This window comes from Leptidea sinapis, chromosome 32 (assembly GCF_905404315.1).
Source record: "Leptidea sinapis chromosome 32, ilLepSina1.1, whole genome shotgun sequence".
In the NCBI taxonomy this organism is placed as follows: domain Eukaryota; kingdom Metazoa; phylum Arthropoda; class Insecta; order Lepidoptera; family Pieridae; genus Leptidea; species Leptidea sinapis.
In genome coordinates this window covers 10,106,413-10,133,173 of record NC_066296.1, presented here as the reverse complement: position 1 = coordinate 10,133,173, position 26,761 = coordinate 10,106,413, and the positions used below count along the sequence as shown (strand labels likewise).

The 26,761-nt window shown below is 34.0% G+C and overlaps 3 protein-coding genes across 5 annotated transcripts in view; 2 read left to right on the top strand and 1 right to left on the bottom strand.

Moving 5' to 3' along the window:
• The window catches only part of LOC126974271 (serine/threonine-protein kinase minibrain), a 162,377-nt gene extending 151,299 nt beyond the window's left edge, over positions 1–11,078 (bottom strand). For all 3 annotated transcript variants that reach the window (XM_050821727.1, XM_050821728.1, XM_050821729.1), the window contains exon 1: positions 9,996–11,078. In XM_050821727.1, coding sequence (XP_050677684.1) covers positions 9,996–10,059 — 64 coding nt within the window. In that variant the 5' untranslated portion in view covers positions 10,060–11,078. The remainder of the gene's footprint in view (positions 1–9,995) is intronic.
• Positions 11,079–14,489: 3,411 nt separating this feature from the next.
• Positions 14,490–17,606, top strand: LOC126974290 (nuclear RNA export factor 1-like). Its single transcript, XM_050821760.1, has 4 exons — positions 14,490–14,808; positions 14,972–15,568; positions 16,102–16,292; positions 16,459–17,606. Exons 1-4 carry the CDS (start codon positions 14,751–14,753, stop codon positions 16,570–16,572), a joined length of 960 nt encoding a protein of 319 aa, XP_050677717.1. The 5' UTR covers positions 14,490–14,750; the 3' UTR covers positions 16,573–17,606.
• A 10-nt stretch (positions 17,607–17,616) lies between these two features.
• Positions 17,617–26,554, top strand: LOC126974291 (nuclear RNA export factor 1-like). The gene is made up of 6 exons (XM_050821761.1): positions 17,617–18,261; positions 19,750–19,994; positions 20,416–20,584; positions 22,805–22,969; positions 23,395–23,582; positions 25,075–26,554. Exons 2-6 carry the CDS (start codon positions 19,813–19,815, stop codon positions 25,172–25,174), a joined length of 804 nt encoding a protein of 267 aa, XP_050677718.1. The 5' UTR covers positions 17,617–18,261; positions 19,750–19,812; the 3' UTR covers positions 25,175–26,554.
• The last annotated feature ends 207 nt before the right edge of the window (positions 26,555–26,761 follow it).

The following is a 26,761-nucleotide window of genomic DNA, read 5'->3' as shown; positions in this document are numbered from 1 at the left end:
ATTCTCTCGCAACACCAGAGGAATCACAAGAGCGTTGCCGGCCTTTAAGGAAGGTGTACGCGCTTTTTTTTAAGGTACCCATGTCGTATCGTCCCGGAAACACCGCACAAGGAAGCTCAATCCACAGCTTAGTAGTACGAGGAAGAAAGCTCCTTGAAAAGCGCACTGTGGAGGACCGCCACACATCCAGGTGGTGGAGATGATATCCTAATTTGTGGCGTGTCGTGCGAAGGTGGAACTCGGCGGCAGGAATCTTAACTTAGAGATCAGATTAATAAAGCTGCCCTTAATTTAAATACCCATTATTGTACTCTATTGCATCAAATTTATTATTCGGTGTCTTTGCAAGTGCATGATGTGAATAACGCTATTCCATATTTAGAAATAGATCTTATATATTGTAAAATATGATAGTAGGATTTTTACTATGTATTTTACGGATGTATTCATAACAATATTCGACTCATTTAGACACGAACGATTTTGAAAAATACTAGAATGTATGAATTCTATTTAATTTACTTAATAAAAATACTTAATACATGTTTAAGAAAAACATAGGTTTTCCGCCTCGAAAATACTAATTGATGACATCAATAGAGCAATGAACCGAGGAGGTGTGAAGGTCGCGACAAAGGACAAAACCCGCCGACGTACCTAAATTGAGTCTCCTTATGAAGGCTAAGTCCACGGATACTGAATTATTTATCGAAACTTCGAGAACTTCACATTCCCGTCGCATCGAGTGCTAGTTGTGCCTTTTGTACGAATAAATCTGATATTCATTACCTTACTAAAATATTTGCACATGTTCTTGGAAGGTGGATATGTGCGAGTCATTCGTTAAATACGGAACAATTTGGGAAGAACATACCGGGCAAAATAAGTACCAAGACTTAAGAAATTACGACTTATGTAGCGGCATTATGTGTAGGACACCAGTGTGGAAGATAAAATGTTTCTTTAGTGAGAATTTGCATTATTATAATTTATTTTTTAATTTATTTTTAATATCTGTTAATCAATGACAATTATTGTCGTATCCGCAACGATAGAACTTCCAGAAGGACTTTGCTTTCTTATACAAAGAAAACTACGCAGAAAATAATTGTATTAAATCTAATGTTTTTGTTACAAGATATTGTGTTTGAGTCAAAGAAAGCATCCATTCGCGCCATTTCTGACCTCCTATACAGCTGCACACAATTGTTATTCAAACATTAATTGGCCGGACCATATTAAGTTTTGTTGTAAGCGACTTTCCATACTGGTTCAATTATTATTAAAATAAACCACCGTTGGCCGCGCAAAAACCTTGGTGGCCGGTCGTTGACACCGAGGGGCACTTTAGGGCTGACTCGTCAAACTACGAAAGAGCACCTTATAACATTTATCTGACTATTTATATTCTCACCTGACAGGTGGATTTATTCATGCTTTGTTTCGCGCGGAGTAATTGTATTAAGTTACGCGATAACATTATTTATACGGTACTACAGATTCTGGGCCTCAATATCGGCTATATACAATCAAAGCAATAATGTGTGTAGCCCCTAAATAAATAAAGAAAAAAACAACAATGTGTGTATTGTGTCGTTCGATGAAATATTCTGACGTGAATCATTAAGTATCTGTTATGATTCATACAAAACTATGACAACATAGTTTATTTGGGCGTCTTTTATCACGTCTGCTGACGTCCTTATGGGGAGACAACAGGTATCATCCACATTACGCAAACATATTGTCTGCTCTGGTATGATGATAGTCGTGTTTCTAGTATAGAGATTGTTCTACTTATTATTATGTTAAGGGATTGATGCAAAATCAACATCGTATAATCATTCTGATGTCAAAGAGACCTTCGATCTACCACTACGATACTATCAAATTAAATACTGCAAGAAAAAATACTAATCATCAAATATTTGTTATCTATTATCAATTTTATTCAACAACAATATCTTGGCAAAAATTTTTTAGTCAAAATCTATTCATTGTTATATCATTTCTTAATAAAAGAAACATCAATAGACAAACAAGCAAATTAACTGCATTTCTTGAAACGATACCGGTGCAATTAGAAAGTTCACCACCATATCATATTGTATCAGGTGGCCATTAATTAAAACGAATACATACCTACTTACTTGGATATATTCTTATTCTGTTATATCAATTGTCAGATATTAATAACATTTTCATTATTACTTGGAACAAATTGTTTAGCTGTTGATAGCTCCGGCAAAAAAAGCATCATATCGCGATTTGAAAACAAATTGATCCGTTGAAAATCAAGCAATTCTACCAAAAAGTACGTAAATAATATAAATATTATGCACCTATACAAAAGTAGTTCGAAAGCTGCACCGATGGAACAACATTCATAAATTTCACCAATGAATTACAATTCTGTTAGGGCACGCCGCGTGATCCAATCTGTTCCGCATTCCAAAATGAAATTCATTCACAGGTCGATCGCCGATTGCCGAGTCGTCTAGACTGTTTGTCGGAGAAAGGTGACCAGGGACCATTCACTGGTGAGGCGGTCAGACAACATCGAGCGCACTGCAGAGCCATCACATCATCGCTGACTGATGGCCGTTGACACACATGGTTGCAAAATGGTTGTTTCATTTATCACTTTAATTGAATACTACACTTATGCATGATATAATGTTAAATATTTATGCTTCCATTTAGTAAATATTTAATCTTTTCGGCAAACTATTTTCCCAATAAATTTTTACTAAAATATCATAGGTAATGTTACATAACGTGACATTTTGGTTTTATTATGTTGGTAGAAATGTCTCATTTTCATCTGCGTTTGGTTGCTAATATTTAATATCATTCGCATCTCGCATTAGCCAATCACGAGCGGGCATCGACTCAATAAATCGTAACATGACGGAGCAATGGAAATGAGAAAACGTTAAACACAAGTAAACTATAGCCAAGTTACTTTCGAAACACGATATCATCTACATGACGTTACCTCGGTGCACGAGCGTTTGGTTTTAATAGCGGCACTCTGAGGCAAACATCCGCATAGCAACAGTTTTCAGACGAGTGAATGAAAGTTGATTGCGAACAAAAATGCGAGTCTGTCGGTGCTCTCGGTAAGCCGTTAATATTACGGCGATGTCCGCGGTTAAGTTCAAAACGGCTTCTTTTTCCAAAGAAATAAAACTAAGTTGATGCGTTCAAGATCTAGATTTTAGCTGTTACTAGTTTAAACTTTGAATGATGTAAATATATAGAGCCAGTCAGTAAACCGACTAACACACAAATAAATATAGATGTAGTTAAAATGAATCACCTATTTCGGGAACTCAGTTTCATAAATACAGCATGACTATGGAGTGCCAAAGGCGTGGGACGTACGATACTCGAATAACCCGTACAATAGGTACAACAAATATAATCAATTTAACGTCATTTTAAGAGATATTTGATATTGAACAACATGAGCAATAGAACATGGTGGTGAAAGGCATAACATTATCAGACACATTGTTTTGACATTTGCAGTGTATAATATATCATATTTAGGTAATGTATGCAGGTGTACAATAATCCAACTAAATCATAAAAGTTTCGCAACGTGTTTGAGATTTATTTCAAATTCTAGCTGACCCGGCAAACGTTGTTTTGCCATATAAAGTATAATTCACGCGATAGTTTTATAAGTAATAATAAGTAAGTAATTATGCCTGTACATCATTTTGTTCTATTGTCAATAGTTTTTGCAGCGCACGCAAAAATAGGTTTTCGATTTTACACCTTGTGTTACAAAATAGCAATTTTATTACGGATCCCTAATTTTGAAAAAAAAAAAACATAGCCTATAGCCTTCCTCGATAAATGGACTACGCAACACTGAAAGAATCATTCAAATCGGACCAGTAGTACCAGAGATTAGCGCGTTCAAACAAACAAACAAACAAACAAACAAACACTGCAGCTTTATAATATTATAGTATAGATTACTATGACTCGGGAGCTATAACGTATAGTATAAAAAAAGTGTTAAATCCACCCCAACTGTTAAGGAGGCGTTAAATCTTATTATCTAATAAAAGCATCAACGCGGGGATAAAGTAAGAATTAGGTTAAGTTCGGGGTGGACGCGTTAAGCAATTTTGGGGTCGAGGCTGCATTATAGGGTCACGACATGTCCTCTAAAATAACCTCTGTAGTGGACTTTATGGGTGTTAGATGTACTTCCGATTATTGTAAACTCTTAAGTTATTATTTATATCAGTTAATAATAATGTTCCGCTTTAAAATACTTAGCTATTTAATATTTTTTTAATTACTTAAAAATAAGTATATATCTTATATATATATGATACCTTTTAAATTGCGGGAGCGTATGTAAATAAAATCCGCGAAAACTGAAATTACCTATTTATTGATAATTCTACATCGTACATTCGTTTACTCGGAATTACAAGAAACAGATAATTAATACGACTGAGATGAACACCGTTACCAAATATGAAGAGACACTATAATAAACATATCGTGGTTTATTAAAAAAAAACAAGATCTGTCAACTAATGTTTGATTCCCTAATATTTAAAGAATCGGCCAGGCCATAGAAATGTTGCCAATGTAAAATCAATTTATTTGAATAGAACCTTGTGGAAGGCTGAAGATGTATGTATCTTTTACAAATGCAAATGTTTACTTTTTTATATAAGACAGACAAAAGGGCAAGTCTTGATTTCAGACAAAAGTTTGTTCCGGTTCTCATCGACGCTTTTCTGGGACATGTTGGGACGGCCGATGTAGGAAGCATACCCTGTGGTGTTGTATGCATAGCAATGAATAATGCTGATTTGCAGCATATTTTATTGATATACACAAGAAACAATGTAGGGGATAGTAGCAGCCTTGCGGGACACCAGCATTTATGGGTTTTAAGTCAGAGCATGCAGAATTGATAACAACCTTGATGTTCTGATCGGCCAAAAAGCTAGTGACCCATTTGCACAACCTCTCTTGAAATCCATAGCCTTCGTTATGTCCAAACTCACCGCCATAACCCTTCAATTCAAACGCTTGCGCCAATTTATGGGTGAGCTATGCAAGAAGATCTGAATGTTTTGTTGTAATCCTAATCAACAATTACATATTGAATCTATAGCTCACATCACCTTTTATAAATGTATACTTAGTTGAAGCAATTTTATAAATCATCTCATATAATATCTTCTATTGATATGTTTATCTCGAGATTTGGGCAAGTTTAGGTATTTGTATGAATGAAATGCAGTCTTATAGAAACAAGTGTCAAACAAACTTTGCATCAGATCCAGAGGACATTTCAACAGTCCCTAAAAAGCACACCACCTCAACAATCCACACAGATAATGATTATTATGTAAGAAAGGTTGTGAGTCATCATTGAGGCTGTAAGGATAAAGCACTTTGCAGTTATTGTTGGTCCTAAGCTAATTCAATGAAATTTTTCATATTTGATATTATGGGCTTATCAGGGGAAATAAGGCTCGCAACCAAAGTGGAGGACATATTAAAAAAGATTGACAGCTCAAATGGCAATAAACAGGATACAATATGACCAGAGACAGCAGAAAAAATAGAAACTTTCAAAACAGAATGGCAACCACAAGATGGAAAATGGAAACAGTGCAGCCAAGTCATATTATGATATAATAAAGAAAACTGTGCTATTTGGATGAGAACTGCAAAGGACATGAAAATATGGAAGAAACTGGAGAAGCCCTATGTGCATATAGAATATAGAATGCACATTTAACAGAACACACTAAATTAGAATATAGAATGTATATAATTTAATGTAATTAGTAGTCATAACACCTTAATATTATATTAGCCTGAATAATACATTTAAAGTATTTCCTATTGCAATGTAAAACAAGGATCATTTATTTCTGTATATCAGCAGAAGTTTCATGCACCCTTGATTCAAGAGACATGACACAATTTTCCATTATGCCACCTTTAGCGAACATGAGTGCAAGTGATCTTTGTCAATGTGTGGACTGTGGGTGTGTTGTTGGATGCACACATCCACCCTGCCTGATCAAATAACTGCTCTAGAACCCTTTGACCTGAATTCACGACAATATTTGAAAAGGCTTCAGTTGTAGCACATGATGCTGGTTTTATTTAAGATAATATTTGTTTTTAATTATAAGTACGAGGGGAGGTCAAAAAGTTCGCGGAATGACTGGGAAAAAAGATGAAATGATACATTATGTTATTTTTCCTTTTCAATATATTCCCCCTTAACACGAATACATTTTTGGGATCTGGCATATAACTTATTAATACCGTCGAAAAAATAGGTTTTGTCTTGGGCGTCAAAATACGCCGAAATCGCCGACTTGACTTCATCATCGTCTCTAAATTTTTTTCCACGCAGCTCTTTCTTCATCTTTGGGAATAAATAAAAATCGCTAGGGGCCAGGTCTGGACTGTAGGGTGGATGGCGTAGTTGTTCAAAACCGCATCGATGAATGGCAGCCGTCGCAACATGACTCGTGTGAACGGGCGCGTTGTCGTGCAAAAGGAGTACACCTTTTGTCAGTTTTCCTCTTCTTTTTTCTTTAATAGCTTCTTTTAATCGGTCCAATAGGGAAGCGTAGTACTCTCCCGTTATAGAAACACCACGTTCTTTATAATCGATCAAAAGAATACCTTCAGTATCCCAAAAAATAGTCGCCATGATCTTTCCGGCCGATTGCGACACTTTAAATTTTTTTGGGGGTGGTGTGCCTTTTTTGTGCCACTGCATCGACTCCTGCTTTGACTCAGGCTCATAGTGGTGAACCCAAGTTTCATCACCGGTTACAATTCGGGCCATAATTTCTTCCCTAACTTCTCCACAGCGGTCCAAATACTCGCGGGAACAGTTGACGCGCTCACGTTTTTGCAGCGGCGTGAGCATTCTCGGGACCCACCTTGAACACACTTTACTCATGCCAAGATGTTGATGAAGAATATTTAAAATTGTGGTTTCTGATACTCCAACTGATGCTGCAAGTTGTTTCTTCTTCAACCTTCCGTCTTCCAATACAAGTTTTTCAACTTTTTCAATGATTTCCGGCGTAGTGGCCTCAATGGGCCGTCCAGGTCGAGGATCATCTTCAATTGACTCCCTTCCTTGCTTGAAAAGGCCGTGCCATTTGTAAATCATGGTTTTACCAGGAGCAGAGTCTCCGTAAACAGCTAACATCTCTTGCAAAATAGTTTGAGGCGTTTTTCCTTGTTTGGTGAGGAACTTTACGACGGCGCGATGTTCAATTTTCTCCATAGTGGCTAGTTTGTTCCCGATTTACTTGTTCACTCGTTTGTAACTCGAAAGCTAATGACCCAATTAGGCTAGAAATTGGCATATATAGTAATTATGAGTTACTCAAGTAGCGGCTACCTGGAGGAGCGACCTCACCCCCGCCAACCCCGCCATTCCGCGAACTTTTTGACCGCCCCTCGTAATTGGTTTGTCATGTGTTTTATTCATAATGTATATTCTAACTGTAGATAATCTGAATTTTAATGAAACATGTTTACATATGGATGAAAATTTGTACATATATAACAGATATTATTTTTACCCAATTTTAAATAATGTTAGGTAGATAATTTAACATAGTTATTGTTAAAATGTTAATCTTTTCTAGGTCTTCAATTGTGCTTTTCTATAACTTTACTAAACTAATATCTCCCAAAAGAGAATGTGTTCTTATTATACTATTCATATATCTACTTGACTTGGTAAATTTGAACACAATGCTCTGCATGGTATTTACTGTGTGCATACACACATGTATTAGTATAGCACCTACTTACATTATTTTATAAATTGAAGTTTCCTCTGTAATACTTTATTTTTCTATTGTTATTTATTTATTTATTAAAGCACACCACATCATATACAATACAATTTTCTTAATCTAATGTTACAATTAGTGGTTCTAAAGTATACGACAATTATGGTGAACATAAAAATTACAAAAAATACTCCCTAAATACTTCTGAAAAATAGAACTTATACTATCTAAACTATAATAAAAACAAAAAAATAAAAAATGAAAGTACAAATTATAACTTTAACTTATTAAAATAATGAAAATAATGAAGACGAAAAAAAAGAAAAACTACTTATTTGACAAATGCGATTGAGTACGAGCTAAGTGTTTAACAACATTTTCTTTAAACCTGACCAGCCCACCACCGAATATATCAAGTTCTGAATTGGTATCGTTTAACTTATTGTACTCGCGAAGAATTCGAGCGAGAGGCACCTGAACTCCCAGGTTGGTTTTTACAGAAGGAACTTATTGTTATCCAATATTGATATGATTCAATAGGTGCTTAAAAATTAACAAAATGTAATCTGTGTGTGTATTTTACTAATCTGTGTTGGTAGTTTAATCTATTTTAGTATACAATAAATTTACAAACATCTAAATATTTATGATATAGAAGTGCAACTTGAAAGTTATTAAAAAGAAAGTAATAGATTATGCAAACAGAAAGTATCCCCACCCCAATATATGTAATCCACAAGCATGTACTTATTTAGAACTTTTAATATTAAATCGGTAAAAAAAATTATGAGTATAATTTCGAGGTCAAATAATAAGAAAAGTGATTTTTTATTGTAGAAGTTTACTTACTTCACAATAATTTGTTGTATGAGTTTTAGTAATGTGTAGTATATAGTGAAGTGTCGACCAATCTTTTCTGAAAGTGTGTGTGCGCTGTAAATTTTTTATTAAACTGTTATTAATGGCTGTTTTCAATAAAGTATCTCTGTTACTAGTAGTTATGGTTAAATGATGCTGATGTTGTAACCATTTAATGACAAGATCTTATCTATCCATAGTTATGTCCAATATAGTTATAGTCCAATGCTTTATGTGCATAGGTTATTGAAATATAAGTAAGTGTAAAAGGATAGATTAGTCTACCTCTAGTAAGTTAAACTATGGATAGATAGGTGAATGAAAACAGCCGTAAATCAATATGTATAGGTGTATCCATACCTAGTGTTTTTCACATTTTTTGTGACCAGGTTCCTTCTGGCAGAGATCACTGTTAAGTCATAATTGTCAAACTTCTAATAGCTAATTATATGCCTTCAAAAATAGTAATTCACACAGAATTAAAATAGTTTTAGAGGAGAGAAGAACTGCTTAGCATTGCTGGGTACACTATGTGTCAGAACAATTAATTTATTATTAATTTGAACACTTCCATAATTTATGTATGAGAAATTTATATATAAGGATAAAATTTATATAGTACCATTCTTTTGATGGTAAGTAAAAAGTAATACTGAAAAACTAGTAGACCAGTAATAAAACTGTTTATGCAAGTGAAAAATAATAACATTAATAACACTTTGATAAACATTTATATTAGTTATCTTCAAAAACTGTTATAGATTATGTTAATAAGTAAACATATATTTCACCTGTTACATATAATATAGTTTTTAATTATTTAACTTTACTGTACTTTAATGATATTATAAAAAAAAACGCAATTGTTGAGTTTCTTGACCGTTGACATTTGCAAATTAGAGGCAGTGATAAAAATGTAATTTGATGATAAGTTTTTTTATGAACCTTTTAAATAAAAGGTTATCTGATCTACTGAAGTGGAATAAATAAGTGTGAATAGATGGCTAAAAGGTATTAATTTTTTGCACACATGGAAATAATTTCAATATGAGATTTTTTTTTGTAGTACAATACTTTATCAAAAAGTAATTATATTCAATTGAATAATAACAGTGCAATCTAGCAATAATATAACAATTATCACCAACCACCTTATTTAATTTATAACAGCTTAAGGCTTTACAGTTTACATTAATTGAAGGCACTAAGTTAAAACTGTTTATAAAAATTTGTTTGTGAATGTTATCAAGAAGCACCATACAGTGGTAGCCGACCATACTCGTATTGTACACATTACATACAGCTACTTACATTTGTTTTTGGCATTTTCATCCATTAGCATGTTGAAATGGTGGTGGCGGTTCCACGCAGCCATTTTGCCTTCGTGCGGAGCCCCGAGAAGCACTAGGGCCGCCCCGGCGGGCCCAACTCCAGCTAGGGGCTCCAGTGTCCTCAGTACACTAAACTTTGTCACACACTCATAACCCAAAAAACATTAACACTAGCTCACTGGCGTATAAAAAATGCCGTCGCCTAGGACGGCGCTATCATCGATGCCAACTCGAGCCACACATGCCTTTGCACTTCCGATCCACACACTTAACGATGCACTCGCGAGTAAATAAGCTCGAACTCGGTTCCGAGCGGTGATTCACCTCCGATACCAACAACTGGCAGTTAGCACGCTCCCGGCTGACGGCTCCGCAGTGCAGGCGGAATGTAGCGTCCGCTCGCCGCGACTAGGTACCGACTACCAATCAAACTGACACCCAAACACTCCGTCGTCACGTGTGCGATCGCCGCTCAGTCGCTCACTGTGATCAACGATCCGGCCGCACTCAATAAGCTATCCTCTATTTCTCGCGCATAAAAACATTGAAACTCTTTATTATTAGAGACTGATAAGTTTATTCCAATATTATATAAATTCGAACGCAGCTAGTAGTTACGACTTGCCCACCGTGAGAGAGCAAGACGGACAACGTTTTTCTTCGATCCGATTTAGACGAACTAAAATCGAGATCACGAGCCGCGAACAAAATAATAACATATACGCATGAGATGCTTAAAATATATGCACGTGGGTAAGTAATATTTGACGAAACTACAAATAACAAACAAAATATTTGGTTCGATACAACAAATCCTCTAACACAAGCTTCAAGGCTTGTTAAACAAGCCAGTGCACGAATTCAAAAATTATGAAAAACCAAGAACACCATTACAATCAAAATGTTATATATTATCGATAAATTATGAATTACACTATTGCATTAATATGTTTATCAATTTCACTAAATGTAAACAAAACACAGCCCGAGTTACATTCAGTAAATCATTGGTTTTGGAAGCGAATTCACGAACGCGTTTATACAGCGCCACAAGTAGAACAAAACATGGCTGATGGCAGGCGACAGATCACAAACATCACTATAGTACCGACGTTAACACAGACTCCAAAACGCGTTTATATTGTAGTTGTTGTCTATGACCGTAATATTTCATCTCGATTGTAGAATAGTTCAGACTAATTTAAAAATATTTTTCATTACGTAGCTACCTATAATAAAAAGTAGTAAGAGCATTCGTGCTTAGAATAATTTAGAAATATGGATACTATAATTACTTACGTACGTAGTTTAGTTCCGTCCATTGAAGCTTACTTATTTAAAGCTATGCTACGACTAAAATAATAGGTCCGCAAATTTATTTTTGAAATGGTAGTTGCTCTTACATAGCCTGGAACTGAACTTATCACGCATTAAAATTTTATATTATTTACATATTAGGTTATTATTAAATATTACGTGATTTGAATTTACGTAGTCCAAAATTATGACTTTCCTTTTTCTGTAATATTTTAGAATATACTAATTTTTTATCAATATTTTAATATTTCCATTATTGATTCTATATTCATTTCCATACTTTTATATTGTTGGTACCTACTTGTAATAATAGTAATCTCTAGCAACATTTACTTTGCACAGATAAAAAATATACATTGAACCATAGAGATTCCTCCTTCTACGTTTAAATTTAGTACTATCTTACTAAATAAAAGTTATAACATGGACTTATCATACACACAGGACTGAAAAGTAGTTTAATTTACAATACTTAGTTTAAGCTTTAGTATTAATTTGCATGATCTATCGTCCATACTGCCTTAAATAGCTAAAATAGAGCGGTATGTCCCGTTTCCTTATCATGCCTAATTGTTGTGTTCAACCCTGGTAAATACTATGTATTATAATAAGTTAATGTTTTTTCACAATGAATCTGTATTTAAAAATAAAACGTGGTTAAATGAAAATATCGTATTATCAACTTCTACAATAAATTCTATTTTCTGCTGGTGCCTTTTTTTAATCGAAATTGATTAAATCGAGCGAACGGGTAACCTGATGTTAAGCGATTACTGCCCACATTGCCCGCCTTTGTTGGCTTTTAAGGAAGTGTACCCGCTTTTTTGAAGGTAACCAAGTCGTATTGTCCTAGAAACTTCACTTAAGGAAACTCATTCCACATCTTTGTACTACATGGAAGAAAGTTCCTTGAAAGCCGCACTGAGGAGGAGCGCCACGCATCCAGATGGTGGGGATGATCTCCTAAATTGTGGCGTGTCGTCTGAAGGTGGAATCCAATGGCAGGAATCAGGTGAAATAGCTCTTTTAAATACTCCCCGTGATAAATGCATGATGCCACAAATGAAGTCTCGACAGCGACATCTCTACCCAGCGCCAAGTGATCCAGCACAGAGCACTGCGTTCCTGAAAAATCCAACTGCTTTGTGTTGCATTTGATCAAATAGATCGAGCTGATACTGGGCTACACCAGACCAGAGATGACAGCAATACTCCATATGTGGCCGGACCTGCGCTTTATACATATAGTACTAGAATGTTCGCCGGCTTGAAGTATTGCCGTGCTCTGTTAATGATGCCCAGCTTCTTCGAAGCCAATTTAGCTTTGCGATCCAGGTAACCGCGGAATTGGCAATCGCTCGAGATTCCGGGACCCAGTATTAAGATACTAGGCAAGGTTTTAAGGGAGGTGTTGTTGAAGAGCGGTGTTACGTCAAATGGTTTTTTTTTGTGGTAAACGTGCAAACTTGAGCCTTTGGGGGGTTAAATTGGATAATTTTCAAATAACCCAAGGCGGCGACCCTCTTAAGATTTTATTAAAGGCCTTTGCTATACCCAGGCTAACTGCCAGGCCTGTAGTTTGCCGGATCGAAACAGTCTACTTTTTTTTTGGATCGGATGGACAAGGGCTGTTACTTTCGATAACCACCGCCCATCTATGTGTTAGGTATATCAGAAGATCACCTGCCGACCGACCATGGCGAAAACCGGTCGTTGGTCAACTGGAGACCCTCTAGGTATACCGAGACCTGGTAGTTAATAATGCTCTCCATGATTTTGGAGAGCAGGTAGATAAAAACTATATAACTATATAAAAACGGCCAGTTTGCTGGATCCAAACCACCTACTTTTTTGGATCGGATGCATAAGGGCTGACTTCCATGAGCCGGGGAGTACGCCTATTTCAATATTTTTCAAACTAGTCAATTCCAAAAACTAATCAGCTTTTAATATCAAAAAACTACGTCGATCACCACTAAGCCGGTCAAAATTGGTTGATTCGTTCGTGAGTTATCGTTGACGAAAGAAACCCGAAAAAAGTGTTTTTTCGGAATAATTTAAAATTCCGAGATCAATCAAATAAAACAAGAAGATTCTTTATGATGCTCAACATCGAATGTCACCATCCGCGTGAAAATAAGTTCATTTATTCAAAAGTAATTGCCGTTTGAAAATTCAAAAAAAGGAGTTTTATTATACTTTTACGAGACTTATAAGCTCGTAAAGCTCTCAAACCTAGAACAGCTATACAATCAAAGAAATAAAAATAATCAGTTAAAAATCTCTAACAAAACTATTGAACGACGATTTTTTTATGTTACCTTAAACCTAATATAAAACCATTAAAACACAATAATTATGTACTATAATTACCTATGACAATAGAATATATTTTGAGACTTATATGAGGTTAGATTCTGTGACTATCAGATTTTTTTTTATGGAATAGGAGGACAAACGAGCGTACGCGTCGCCTGGTAGTAAGTGATCACTGCCGCCCACATTGTCTTGCAACACCAGAGGAATCACAAGAGCGTTGCCGGCCTTTAAGGAAGGTGTACGCACTTGTTTTGAAGGTACCTATGTCGTATCTTCCCGGAAATACCGCGCAAGGAAGCTCATTAGCTTTGTAGTACGTGGAAGAAAGCTCCTTAAAAACCGCACTGTGGAGGACCGCCACACATCCAGATGGTGGGGATGATATTCTAACTTGTGGCGTGTCGTGCGAAGGTGGAATTCGGCGGTAGGAATCAGGTTAAATACCTCTTCGGAACACTTCCCGTTATAAATGCCGTAGAAGACACACAATGAAGCGAAGTCTCTACGCAACGCCAAGTGATCCAGCAGTTCACAGAGCACTGGGTCCCTGACAATTCGAGCTGCTTGATAGATTGACAGATGACTGCTATAATCTTGGAAAAACGGAGATAGCTGAAATCCACTACGTTTTAAGCAACTGTTCGCTTTTCAATCTTAGCTGGATTATACTGCGTCGCCATAATAATGTAATTACTATTTCAATCTTACGTCAAAACACTGCACGTTTCATACTAAACTAAATTTCACGTAGGCAGTCCCGCCCATCCTACTCGTTGGAGTAAATGCACAAAAGAGTTCTGTGGTAACGCCACACGTTTTACGTAGAATTTAGATTAGATCCTCTTTGGTTCTTATTCTGATGTGAGTTAAAGATATACAATAATTATTTTAGTTATTTACTAATAACTAAATAGTAGTAGAATCAGTTTCTTTTTAATAATATTAAACATTTAAATTTCATAATATATGTACTGAAATCTAATCGTTAGCACTTAACATTGAGTGACCTCCGAATTGCGATAACAAGACTCAATTACTGTGAAACTGGCTAGTGTGGTTACAATAATTAATAATAGTTATATTTTCATTATCCAAAAACATGCCGAAGCGTGGAGGTGGAAGAATCCGAACTTGGAGGCCCGCAGGTGAACATTATGGTAAGAATAGGTTAAGAATTCGAACAAAGTTGTACATGTAGCGTGTACTACGCACTACCGCCATTATATTTCCATGACGTAAGCTGCGAGAAAATATTTTGTTTTTAATATTATCGATGGTTATAAAGTATTCTAATAATTTTAAAGCATATCCTTATTTCAGAACATGATGACCGTGCACACAGTAATAACATTCGAAGAGTTAGTTTTAAGCCTGGATCAAATAAAGGAAAAAATAAATTTAATAACTGGAATAATGCTAAGTTGTTATTGGATGATGATGTTAATATGGGTGGTGAAGGTGGTGGTATGGTTGAGTATAAGAAAAGTTCATTTAGAGGAAGAGGTGGACGACTTGGATCACCAACCCCTAGATCAGCACATAAAAAGAAATTTTATGCTGGTATCTTGCCTTGGTATCAGGTTGTTATACCATATGGAGCAAAACATGAAAAAGATATTATGCTGAAATCTCTTTTGAGTTATATATCACCTGAAATATTTATTCCTCACTATTTCAAAGTTGAAGGGAATGCTGTTTCATTTTATGTAGATGATGCAAAAATAGCTGAAAAATTATTCTACGCTGACAGAAAAATTACCATGCCAAATGGGTTCAAACTGATTTTAATTGTCAGAAATTCTGTTCCCCGGATTAATATTAATGCAGAGATGCAGGAAAAGATGAAATTAGCTATGGCAAAAAGATACAATGCGACCACAAAAGCATTGGATTTGACAAAGTTCCATGGGGATCCTGGTAAGCCTGTTAGATCTTTAAATATTTATTTGAAGTGAATGTTGTACTAAAAGTAGTATTTACTAGTTGTGTGTACTCTTGGCAGAGTTGTTTATGATATGGTGTATATTATGACTAGTAATTGTCTTGGTCACCTACAAAAATTCATCACTCTCAGGCTACTTTGCACACCATACTTGCTAGATGGTTACAGCGGCACCTTTTTCTGTTTCTGAAGTGTGCCCTAGTTAGTGGAGTTATTGGGCTCATGGTACTTATCATCTCATGTTGAAAACCTCCATCTTCAGACATTGTGGTATTAAAACTAAAAATAATCCCATTTGTTGTATCACTGCTCTTTGACAACACTTCCCTTAAAGACTCTCCGAGTATCAAAATACTGAGTCTCGAAATCTCGAGTGATTGCCACTTCCATGGCTATATGTCCGAGGGCAAGCCAAATTGGCTTACATGGTGTTAGATTATAATGGACAATCACAGATTATATTACTTACATAAAATATTATTAATAGCAACTTCTTGTATGTTTTCAGAACTGGTGGACGTATTCTGTGCGCTATTTCGGCCAATCATAATGCTAGCCGCAATTGATATAATTGCTGAAAATATTCCTGATTTAGAAGCACTAAATCTCAATGACAACAAACTTCATGGCATGGAGCATTTGAAAGTGTTAAGTGCTAAGTTCAAACACTTGAAAATACTTTACTTGGGTGATAACCGGGTTAGTTAACTGTAATTAGTTATCTTCCAATAATATATTTGTTATTGATACTAATACTTTAGAATTTAGAAACTGTTTAGTCATGCTTAAAAATACAGATTTTTTAAACAAGGCGGCAATTGTATATATATTATGTATATATACTTTTTTATTGATAATTTTTCAGATACCATCGATTGCATCATTAGAGTCGCTGAAATCATTGGCATTGGTGGAGCTTTACCTCAAAGGAAACCCTTTGGTGAACAGGTTCAATGATCATGAAAGTTACGTCAGGTAATATTTAATCAATCTTTGCCTCACCCAATGGTTTGGTTTGATAATAAAATTTGGCATTATGCTGATTATGAAATACAATGTCTTTTTGGTGGTAGAAAAAGTGCTCCAAATAATGGTATTGTAATTTTGGCAGGTTAGACTGTGTTGGTTGGTGGTATAGTGAAGTATAAGATTTTCTAACAGTTACAAAAATAGATTTCTTTATTTATTGTTGTCTAATAATCTGTTTGAGTCTAGTGTTACTAGACTCATAAATCTCTATTAAATACTTTTGAAAGTTTTAAAACACATGTTACTTATTTGAGAAATATTTGATTTTGACTTCCCTTTGTTTGATCCTCATCCACCACTTGCTTTGACATTCTATAAGGTCGCTCTTTTGATTCCTTTGTATTAGAAACTAGTATGGGCCATGTTGGACACTTACAACGAGGTGACCAATATCTAAGCTCATTTGCCTTCCATTTTCATAGAAAAAAAACAATTTTAACAGTACTTATGCACTCTCTAAACTATAAACTACTTTAAAATAATAAGTGGATATTAAAATAAATACTGTTATAATTACACACATTCTAATCCAATAAACAGTGTTATGAATTATTAATTTAGGTGACCCAAATCTATGCTCATGTGTCCTCCATTTCCATAGAAAAAAATGTAATTATTACGGTGTGAATCATTAACATTGCTAAACTGCAAATTCATCAAAATAAATACAGTTATATGTACACATGTTTTAATCCAAAAGTTTTATGAATTATCAATTATTTAAATCAAATAAGTATTAAATTAATGATAATTCTTATATAAACAAATATTTTATTCATGAAATGTATTATTTAAAGCATAGTTTCTCAACCTTATTTAGCTCACCACCCACTTTGAGAATATGTTTTTTTCTAGAGTGTTTTCATGTATTTTTTTGCCTTTTTAGACTATATTTTTTAATCTACCCACTGGCGTAGATGTGGCCATCTGCGCCATCTATCTATCCAATGCCCCCTAACTTTCTCTTTCTTCTACGGCCCCCCCCCCCCCCCCCCCCCCCCCTGAAAGTCCCAAACACCCACAATGGGGTGTTATCGCCCACGTTGAGAATCTATGATTTAAAGTTTATGATATTTTTATACCTTATACTGCTAACTTGCGTTTGTTAACCACTTATCCATATTTATTGTGTAGCTTGTTTACATGTTGTTCAACAAAAAAATTTAATAAAAACATTCAATTTATTATTATGAATTTGCTTATTTTGCAATTTTAATTGTACAGTTTTTATTCTAACACATCAGAAATAGGACTTTGTTTTTAAAATAGAGTCGATACAATAAAAGAGTTGTCTATATGTAATGTTAACTCTATAAATTACTACCTACTTGAGACTTCTTGGACATATTTTATTTTACAAACAAGGTCACTAATAATACAATAAAAATTAAAAAAGAAAGTTGACTACTGTAAATACAATATTATATTGATGCCAATGTGCTTATAGTAACTATATTATATATAGGTATAGTTACTTATTGATTATAAATGTATTTACATTAGTACAGTTTTCAAGTAATTTTGAATTACATTATTTTGAATGTTATAATGATGTGTGAAAGTTACAGAGATTGTGAGTTGCCATATTGTTTGTTTCTTCAGTGATGTCCGGAGGAAGTTTCCAAAGCTGTTAAGATTGGTAAGTTGTGAGGGAAAAGTAGAAAGTATTAATTTAATTGATTGTTATCAGCTTATTTCGATATTATGGCTACTTTGTACTTTAAGCTACAGAGCCGAAATATCAATTACTTTCAATAAGTAATCATCATGAAGGTAAATGATTACTTATGTAGTGAGCAGGCCTACCCGTGAAAGGTAACAACAATTATTAAATAATAAATGGTGAAACTGAAATTGATTTCATGTAAAAACAAATTTAAAAGGTCTAAATTTCACATATTCCATATCAGATTGTTGTGAGACTTGTCAGAGTGAAATGAAAAGGAGAATGGCGAGCTTGCATGTATTTTGGGACCCACTGGTAGAGATAGTGTACAAGCAGGGGCGTGCAGCGGTTTTCTACCAAGGTAGGCACTATGGATATAACTAGTCGTAGTTGAGCTTTGGAATGTGAAAGGATTGATCTAGTAGCAAGTAGCATTTTGGTTATAAAATAACGGAACCAAATTAAACTAAATCAACTTTAACACAGTCCTATATTTATTTCGGTTAAGAACGACATAGGCACTGCCTAATTGCCTATATGATATGCACGCCCCTGTGTACATGATAGAAACTAGTTATAGTTGTAGAACGGGATAGAAGTAACAAAAAAGCAAATGTTAAGCATGGCTTAAAAGGGTAAGAAAAAAAAGATAAAAATGAAACAAACTATAATTAAAAAACAAATTAAGCAATTATTATTTTTAATTATACCAAGATGTGTGGGTAGAGGTTATTGCAAGCTATTGATTATAAGTGCTTACTGTATCATAATGTATAATTTGATTATTGTATAAACCCAGCTATTCAGATTTTTAGTAAAATGTACGTAAGTTACCATATAAATGTAAGTAAGTTTACCTACAAATTCCTAATTACCTAGTTGAAAGAATCATAACTGGTAGGTATCTAATGCACTTATTTTACATAAAATAACTGACTGTATTGATTAATTTACTGGGGTTTTTACAACACATTCTAAGTGAACTTAAGCTATATATATGAGATTCTAAAGTCTTAGGGAATAAAAAAAAAATTAAAAGATTTAATAAAATATAAACTGACAAGGGCAACATGCCATTGGCAAACTTGTGGTATACCTTCCACAGGATCCATAGTAGGAAGAATAGAATACAATAGAATCTCTATGGCATAGCGTTACGTTTTTGCACAACAACGTATTGTGTAACAAATTTTAACATTTTCTTATTTCTATCAACTTGTCTATGTACGATGCTCCTTTAATTTTTAAAATATGTGGGTCCATTTCTGCGATACTCCTTTACGATACACTTTGCTCGTTAAAATATTTCGGAATCTTGAACCAGGCATCAATATATTTTTAATACCGAAAGTACCGGCAGCCGCAGTGTTGGTAGACCGCACAAGATAGATTGATAGGCTGATGATGATGATGAAGCGAGTAAATAAAGCCCGTATAAATATTGTATTCTACTTTGTGAAGGATGGCGAGGATCTACCACCACCGATTGGGTTCGACGTCCCTGAAGACGTATCGCTGCCACCCATGCAACAGTCATTCCTTATTGACCCTAGCGGCCAAGAGCTTGTGAGAGAATTCCTAAAGCAATACTTCGCTATATATGACTCTGAGTCGCGCCAGCCATTGCTCGACGCATATCATGAATCAGCAACTATGTCTATGTCGGCAAATTATTTGAGCAGTGACAATCGGAATAATACACAGAGGTAAGTTCTCTTTGTATTTTATGCTCTTCGTATAATATATTTAAACACACACGAATTACAAGCTACGCCATACAATCGCAATATGTATGTCACTGTGTTAGTGTGTGTGTGTTTTCAGCTGATGGTAATTGATACGCCCTACCCAAAAACCCAAATTTTCTGAGCGGTACTACAATTATGTACACACACAAATAACACAGTAATGTTCTGCCGTGAAGCCGGCTTCCTGTGCATGTATGAAGTTAAGTCTCATTAGATCATTTACTCACTACTTTTGAACCGAAACACAAATATTGCTCGCACACTACTGTTTGATGGCAGAAAAAAGCGCCAATGTGGTTCCTATCTAGCTGGTATTCTGTTCAATAAACTTTCCACTGGTTTTATTCACCGAACAAATTGAGAACATTTTTTATTTTAGGTTAAACGCGTATATATCAAATAGTAGAAATATAATGAGGATAACAGATCGTGAATCAAGAAGAAGATACTTAAAGACGGGCAGATTGCAAGTGGTGTCGTTTCTCTCAGATTTACCTAAATCCACACATGATTTGATGGGATTTGCAGTTGATTTATTAGTGTTTAAGGTAAGTTGTTTTAATACACATAACATTCCTATAGTGCTGGAATTAACAAAGCTAGCTAAATCTCAGAGAGTAACTCTAGAGATGTCAGTTTTAAACAGGGTTTTTTCTTTGATTAACGCGAGTGTTAAACATTTAAATAAAATACTTTTTATAGTGTTTTGTGCAACAGTTGTATAATGACGGTCAAAAAATACGAGTGTCGTGGGTTGCAGTGAATGACCTAGTTGTATGCGACACTTTGTGTAACTATACAACGTGTCGCTCACAATAATTTTTCTACGACTAGGTTATTTTGAATAAAACAAAAATAGAAAAAACAAATATCACAAAATTTCGACTAGCCGCTTAATTGGGCGGGAAATGTGTTGTATACATACTTATCTCTGGTGAGTGGTTTCATTTTTCCTCCAAGGAATGGCAAAGGCACAGCCAACGCGGGAAAATTGTAAATTACAAAATATACCTAGCAGCATGTTATCGGCAAATTATGCTATAATTTTTTTTAAGTTGACATTAAAATGTTTAGCCAAATGATTTGAACATGAAAAAATATTGTATAATATATACCTATAAACTAGCTGATATGACATCCGTTGTTCTGTAGATAATAAAAAAAATACTGTTTATAGGAATTTGCCAATAATATTTCAAAACATCAAGAAATCTTTCGTATAAAATGATCCCTGTTGTAATAATGAAATTGTTTCACAGCGGAACTGTCAAACCGTGCGTCACTAAATTCTCTCACAGAAAATATGTCCATATAAAACAAATATTGAAAATAAAAATAATTATGGGTCCCAAATCGATATAAAAACTATCCTATCTCTCAAGTTGGACCAAACTGCACTGCATGAAGTAATCCCCATTAAAATCCGTTCATTAGTTTGGGAGTCCATCGCGGACAAACAACGTGTCACGTAATTTATATATATTAAGATGTATGTAATATAATTGTATGTACTACGTAATAATACCTAATATTTCTATGAATCTATCATACCTAACCTTGATCTGTGCCACCAAAACAACTTCTTTATTGGCGACATTATAGTACAGTACACAAAGCTTTTTTAGAGTATTCTCTATGGAGTCCTTACTAGTACTTGACTTCAAAGACTCAGTAAAGTATGTACTTAAATTATTGGTCGTGGTTGTATAAATGACAGATAAAATTAGAGGAGTAATAATGATTATAGGTTTGCCTTTGTTTTGAAAGAATGCCCAGTTCTTTCGAGATTTTTTGTATTTTATTACCTACTTATTTCATTGTCTAGTTTATTAAGTTTATATTTTAATATTTTGAAAGACGTAATTAGTCTAAGTAAAATAATTGTGATTAAGTATCATCAGTATCGATTGTATTCGATTTTAAGCTTATGGTAAATAAAGACCTTTATAAACCAAATAAAACTGTATCTCATTATTGTTTCCATACAATACTTTAGTTGCAGGCTACAAGTAAGATTATAGTAGTAAGTATAAGAAAGAATCAATAATAATTAAGAATTCAAAGAATTGCTCTTATAAGTACCTACTAGTATTGTGGGTGGCTGCAGAAACTTTAGCATCGGTTTTATTACTCTAATCATTAGGTAATCTAGGTCATTTGGGTCTTTTCGCCATTATCTCAGTGTTATACCAATTTATTCCGAGTCTCCAGACTTCTATCTGTGGAACACTGTCATAATTGTACAGAAACTACCTCTATCTAAGATATCTTCTTTAACATTTTATATTCTTCAACGTCATAAAATCTAAACTACACAATTTAACTCTGATCAGATTATGTATATTATCATATTATTGCATTGCCATCGAAATAGCTGAATCAGATATCGGGGAGTGTTATATATGTTACTTTCAATATTTGAACTTTAACAAAATACTAACATAGATATATACCAACCAACCCACAAACAAAATAATGTTAAGTAAAACCTTGCAATAATAATAAAATGGTGATACCATACCGTGATGTTCTCTCTTCCTATAAGCAAAAGATACAACTATATGTCATCAATTATTTATTCACCTATTGTAGTCCCTGGGAGAGTTAAATTATGATACATTTTTTTTCTCGTATTAATCAAGCATACAGTACAGTAAACAACCATAATAATAATAATAATATAATATCACTTTTATGATGAAATAACTGCTGTTGTTACTAAGATATATTAAAAACAGATACACTTAACAATATTATTTTGTTTGCAGCCCACAATGCTGGTTCTAACAATGAATGGAATATTCAAAGAGCATTTCACAAATGGCACTCCAATGCGATCGTTCCATAGGACCTTTGTGATTGTGCCCAACGCTGGAGGTGGTTTCTGCATTATCAATGATGTTCTATTCATTACAAACGTTACTAAAGATCAGGTAAGTTGCTACTTAAAAAAATCTTTCATAAAAGTACCTATTTGATAACATGCAAGTGATGACAATATTATAATTTAATGATATCTTTAAAAAATATAATATGGGATAACTTGTGATTTGTTGTACTATCAATTATAATTTACAAATACATTTAAATTAAACACTTTTTAAAGTTTTTACAGTAATTTTTACCTAAAATTACATTTTTATTATTATTTTACTTAACCCTAATAAAATAATAAATTAATTCAAATATATTATTAAACATTCCTGATTGTACATTCACATATCTTTCCACTCTCATGCATAACATAGCCATCAATAAGAATGAATTGGTATCTACAAAGTTGATCATTCATTTATTTAAATACATATGTAAAAATTGTTTATTAGTGTATTTAATTAGAATCCTATGAATTTAACAGGAGAATAAAGCATTCAAAGCTCCAGAGGTAACCCAGCCAGCAACTCCTGCAGTTGCAGTTGCGCCAAATATGATTACACCAGCCATGACTGCCCTGGCTGTAAGTACTCCATCACAGGATGATACTCACAAAATGATGCTCAACATGCTCTGCCAACAAACGGGAATGAACGACCACTGGAGTATAAAGTAAGTAGCAATTATTTATTTATTTATACTTTAATAAAACGGCGTGAGCCAATTACAATATAAAGTATGTAATTAATTACAAATAAAATGCTAAAATATTACATAAATAATTACAAAGTTTACTGGAATTAACTATCAATTAATAAACATCCAAATACCGTTCATCCATTGCTCTCGCAAAAACGCAAGCACTCTGTTAGAATCGTCTGCCATCCATCCGCCAAATATATCAAAAGCAGGGTTGGCTTTGAGAAGAGTGTTGAGAGCAGAGATACCTCGGTATAGGTGAGTTGGTGCGAGCCACAGTATGATGTGTCGGACTCACGAACAATTTATGCCTGCGCCTCGAATAGTAACTGTCCGGTACAAAGTTTATGTTCTTATTACTAGCTTATAAAATCTGTAGTAATATTATCAGCCTAGCACACCAGTAGATGTTATTCTCATAGGCTCCATACACTTATTGGTAATAACATGTTTAATAATTTTGTGCTTTAAAGACCACTTTCTAAAATATTGATGTTTAAGATCTTCATATACAATCAATTTACCAAATTTTATATATCCAATGCATTCTATTCCTTAATTGAAAAAAATAATAATCCTCCATGAATTATATTGGTTCTGTTCCAAGATCTGACAACCAAATCAACCAAACTTGAAAATGGTTTCATAATGTTTTAACCACTGTTGATGGTTAGAAAACTATAAATTGAAGGAGGCCTGAACTAAAAGTGTTAGGTGTTATTCTATCTATTGGTGAAGGGGTGGTGGTAAATTGAAAAAGAAAAAATATTTTTGACATACTTAAATGTCATATCCTTGACCTAGATTAATAAATTAATTTTGATTTGATTTATTAAAAAAAAAACAAAGAGTTTTACTGAATTCGAAAATTTACATGGGAAGTTATATTTTACAGTAACCTCTATATTACTATTACAGTACCTATAAATCTGACCAATCTATCTGCCACAACGTTTTTCAATTATTTTGCTTGCCTTATTCGTTCCGGGGTATACATATAACGAACGGCATCGAAAGACAAGATAGAGAAGACAATGGCGTAAGAAGGCGTGTGAAACAGACAGGAGACCTGTAGCTGGCTTTAGTTTAGCGTCGTATTTGTATTTGGTTCAATAGAAGGTTTTATCACAACAAATAAACAAAATATATAAACAAAGGGGACGTTAAGATGATGGTAATTGATACGCCCTACCCAATGCACTGTTGCTCAAAATTATTGAAAGACCCAATAATCTGAGCGGCACTACACTTGCGCTCGTCATCTTGAGGCAAAAGATGCTAAGTTTTATTTGTCCAGTAATTTCACTAGCAAATGCGCCCTTTATACCGAGAAACAATAATGCTTACACATTACTGCTTCACGGCAGAAAAAGGCGTCGTTGTGGTACCCATTATCCAGCCGGCATCCTGTGCAAAGGAGTACTATACTAAGTATGTAACACTAATTAATAAATTTGTTTGACAGCTGCCTGCAAGAAACTGGTTGGGACTACCAGCGAGCTCTGTTTATATTTAACCAGCTACAGTCAGAAGGAAAAATACCTCCAGAGGCATTTGTTAAGTGATGATAACAAGTGATATGTTGTTTGTGAATTGAAACTGAAGTTTGGAGACTAATATAGCGATTGTGATTATTGTAAATAATGATGGTGAATGAATTTTGAGAATTTAAACATAATGTTAACATTTTGAAAGGACTTACACATTACTGTGTGTGACGAAACAGATGAACGGATAAACACACGTTCAGAACAACTGTAACAACAAGGTGTCATAGTTTGTGTGATATAAAAATTACACTTTTCCTGTTTGTTCTATTAAAGAATCATGGTACTACATTCAAAATCTATTGAGATGATTTAATATTTGTGTTAAGAAGAATGACGTCATTGGTTGCAGTGAAGTTATGGACAATATTTTCATTTAAGAACAAACGAAAAATAAAGAATTATTTGTATATATACACAATTGGTGTACTTTGTTCTTGCTATAAAATATATTAGGCTTTTTTTTTTTTTATAAAATTTCACTCACAATATCATAAGATATGATTCATATCACATTATTAAAAAGCTTAATATATTTTGTCATAGAGTCAATAATTAAAAAAAATAAGAAAAATACAATAAAAATTAAAAAATACATCTTTGAATGTCTTTTTCCTATTTGATTTGTAATATTAATTAATATTAATTGAGTAAAAAAAACGTGAAAAAAATGTAAAATTTGGTGTCTGTGTACTGTAGAAAAAATGGCACTGTATGAGAACAGCTTACATTTAAAAAATGTTATGTTTTATTCAGACTGTAATATTGCTGTGGTTAGTTTCGTATTGTAAATTGGAAAGTTGTTTTTTGTACTGATTTTATTCAAAAAACTTACCAGATATCTCTAAACATATATGAAAAAGTTGTTATATATGAACCATTTAATTGTCATCAATAACTTAAAATAATTAAGCAAACATTTTGTTATCTGTGATTTAAAATCTGTCTATTTTTGTTTGTCAGCTCTTTTATTATATATTCAAGTTTAGCCTGTATACTTTATAAACTGTATAAAAATATTTTTCTTACTGTGTAATTAAATTTTAATGTTATATGTACTTTTGTATTCAATTTTGTTTGTGGCACTATAACTTGAGATCTGAGTTTAGCTGTGATTGGACAGCATGAAACGGGCTTTGGCAACCTTACCTGGTCGGTTCTGCGGTGCACTCACCCTGTGTGGGCATGGTTGGGGGCATTTTTAGACCCTCGTGTAAAATAGTGGCGGAACCCCTTAGGATATTAACCCTCTGTGGGCTAGCTGCTTATTATTTACCATTTTTGCACGTTTTACTTGACTTTGGTTTTGGAAGCCTGCCCCGAGTGCTGTGTAGTTATGTGCCTCATTTGAATTAAGTATAGAATAGTTACTTAGGGTTAATAAAAGTATTTTTTGTATTTGCTGTTTTATTTTGATAAAATAATACATACTTCATATTATAAAACAATTGCCTCCGCCGCGTCTGTCTGTCTGTCTGTCTGTTCACTGCACCGATCGTCGTGCTGTTTCACTTATGGATAGCGTGATTCTCGAGGAAGGTTTTAGTATATAATGTGTTCAGTTTTTGTATATATATTGTATGCATTAACGATATTTGTTGGTGG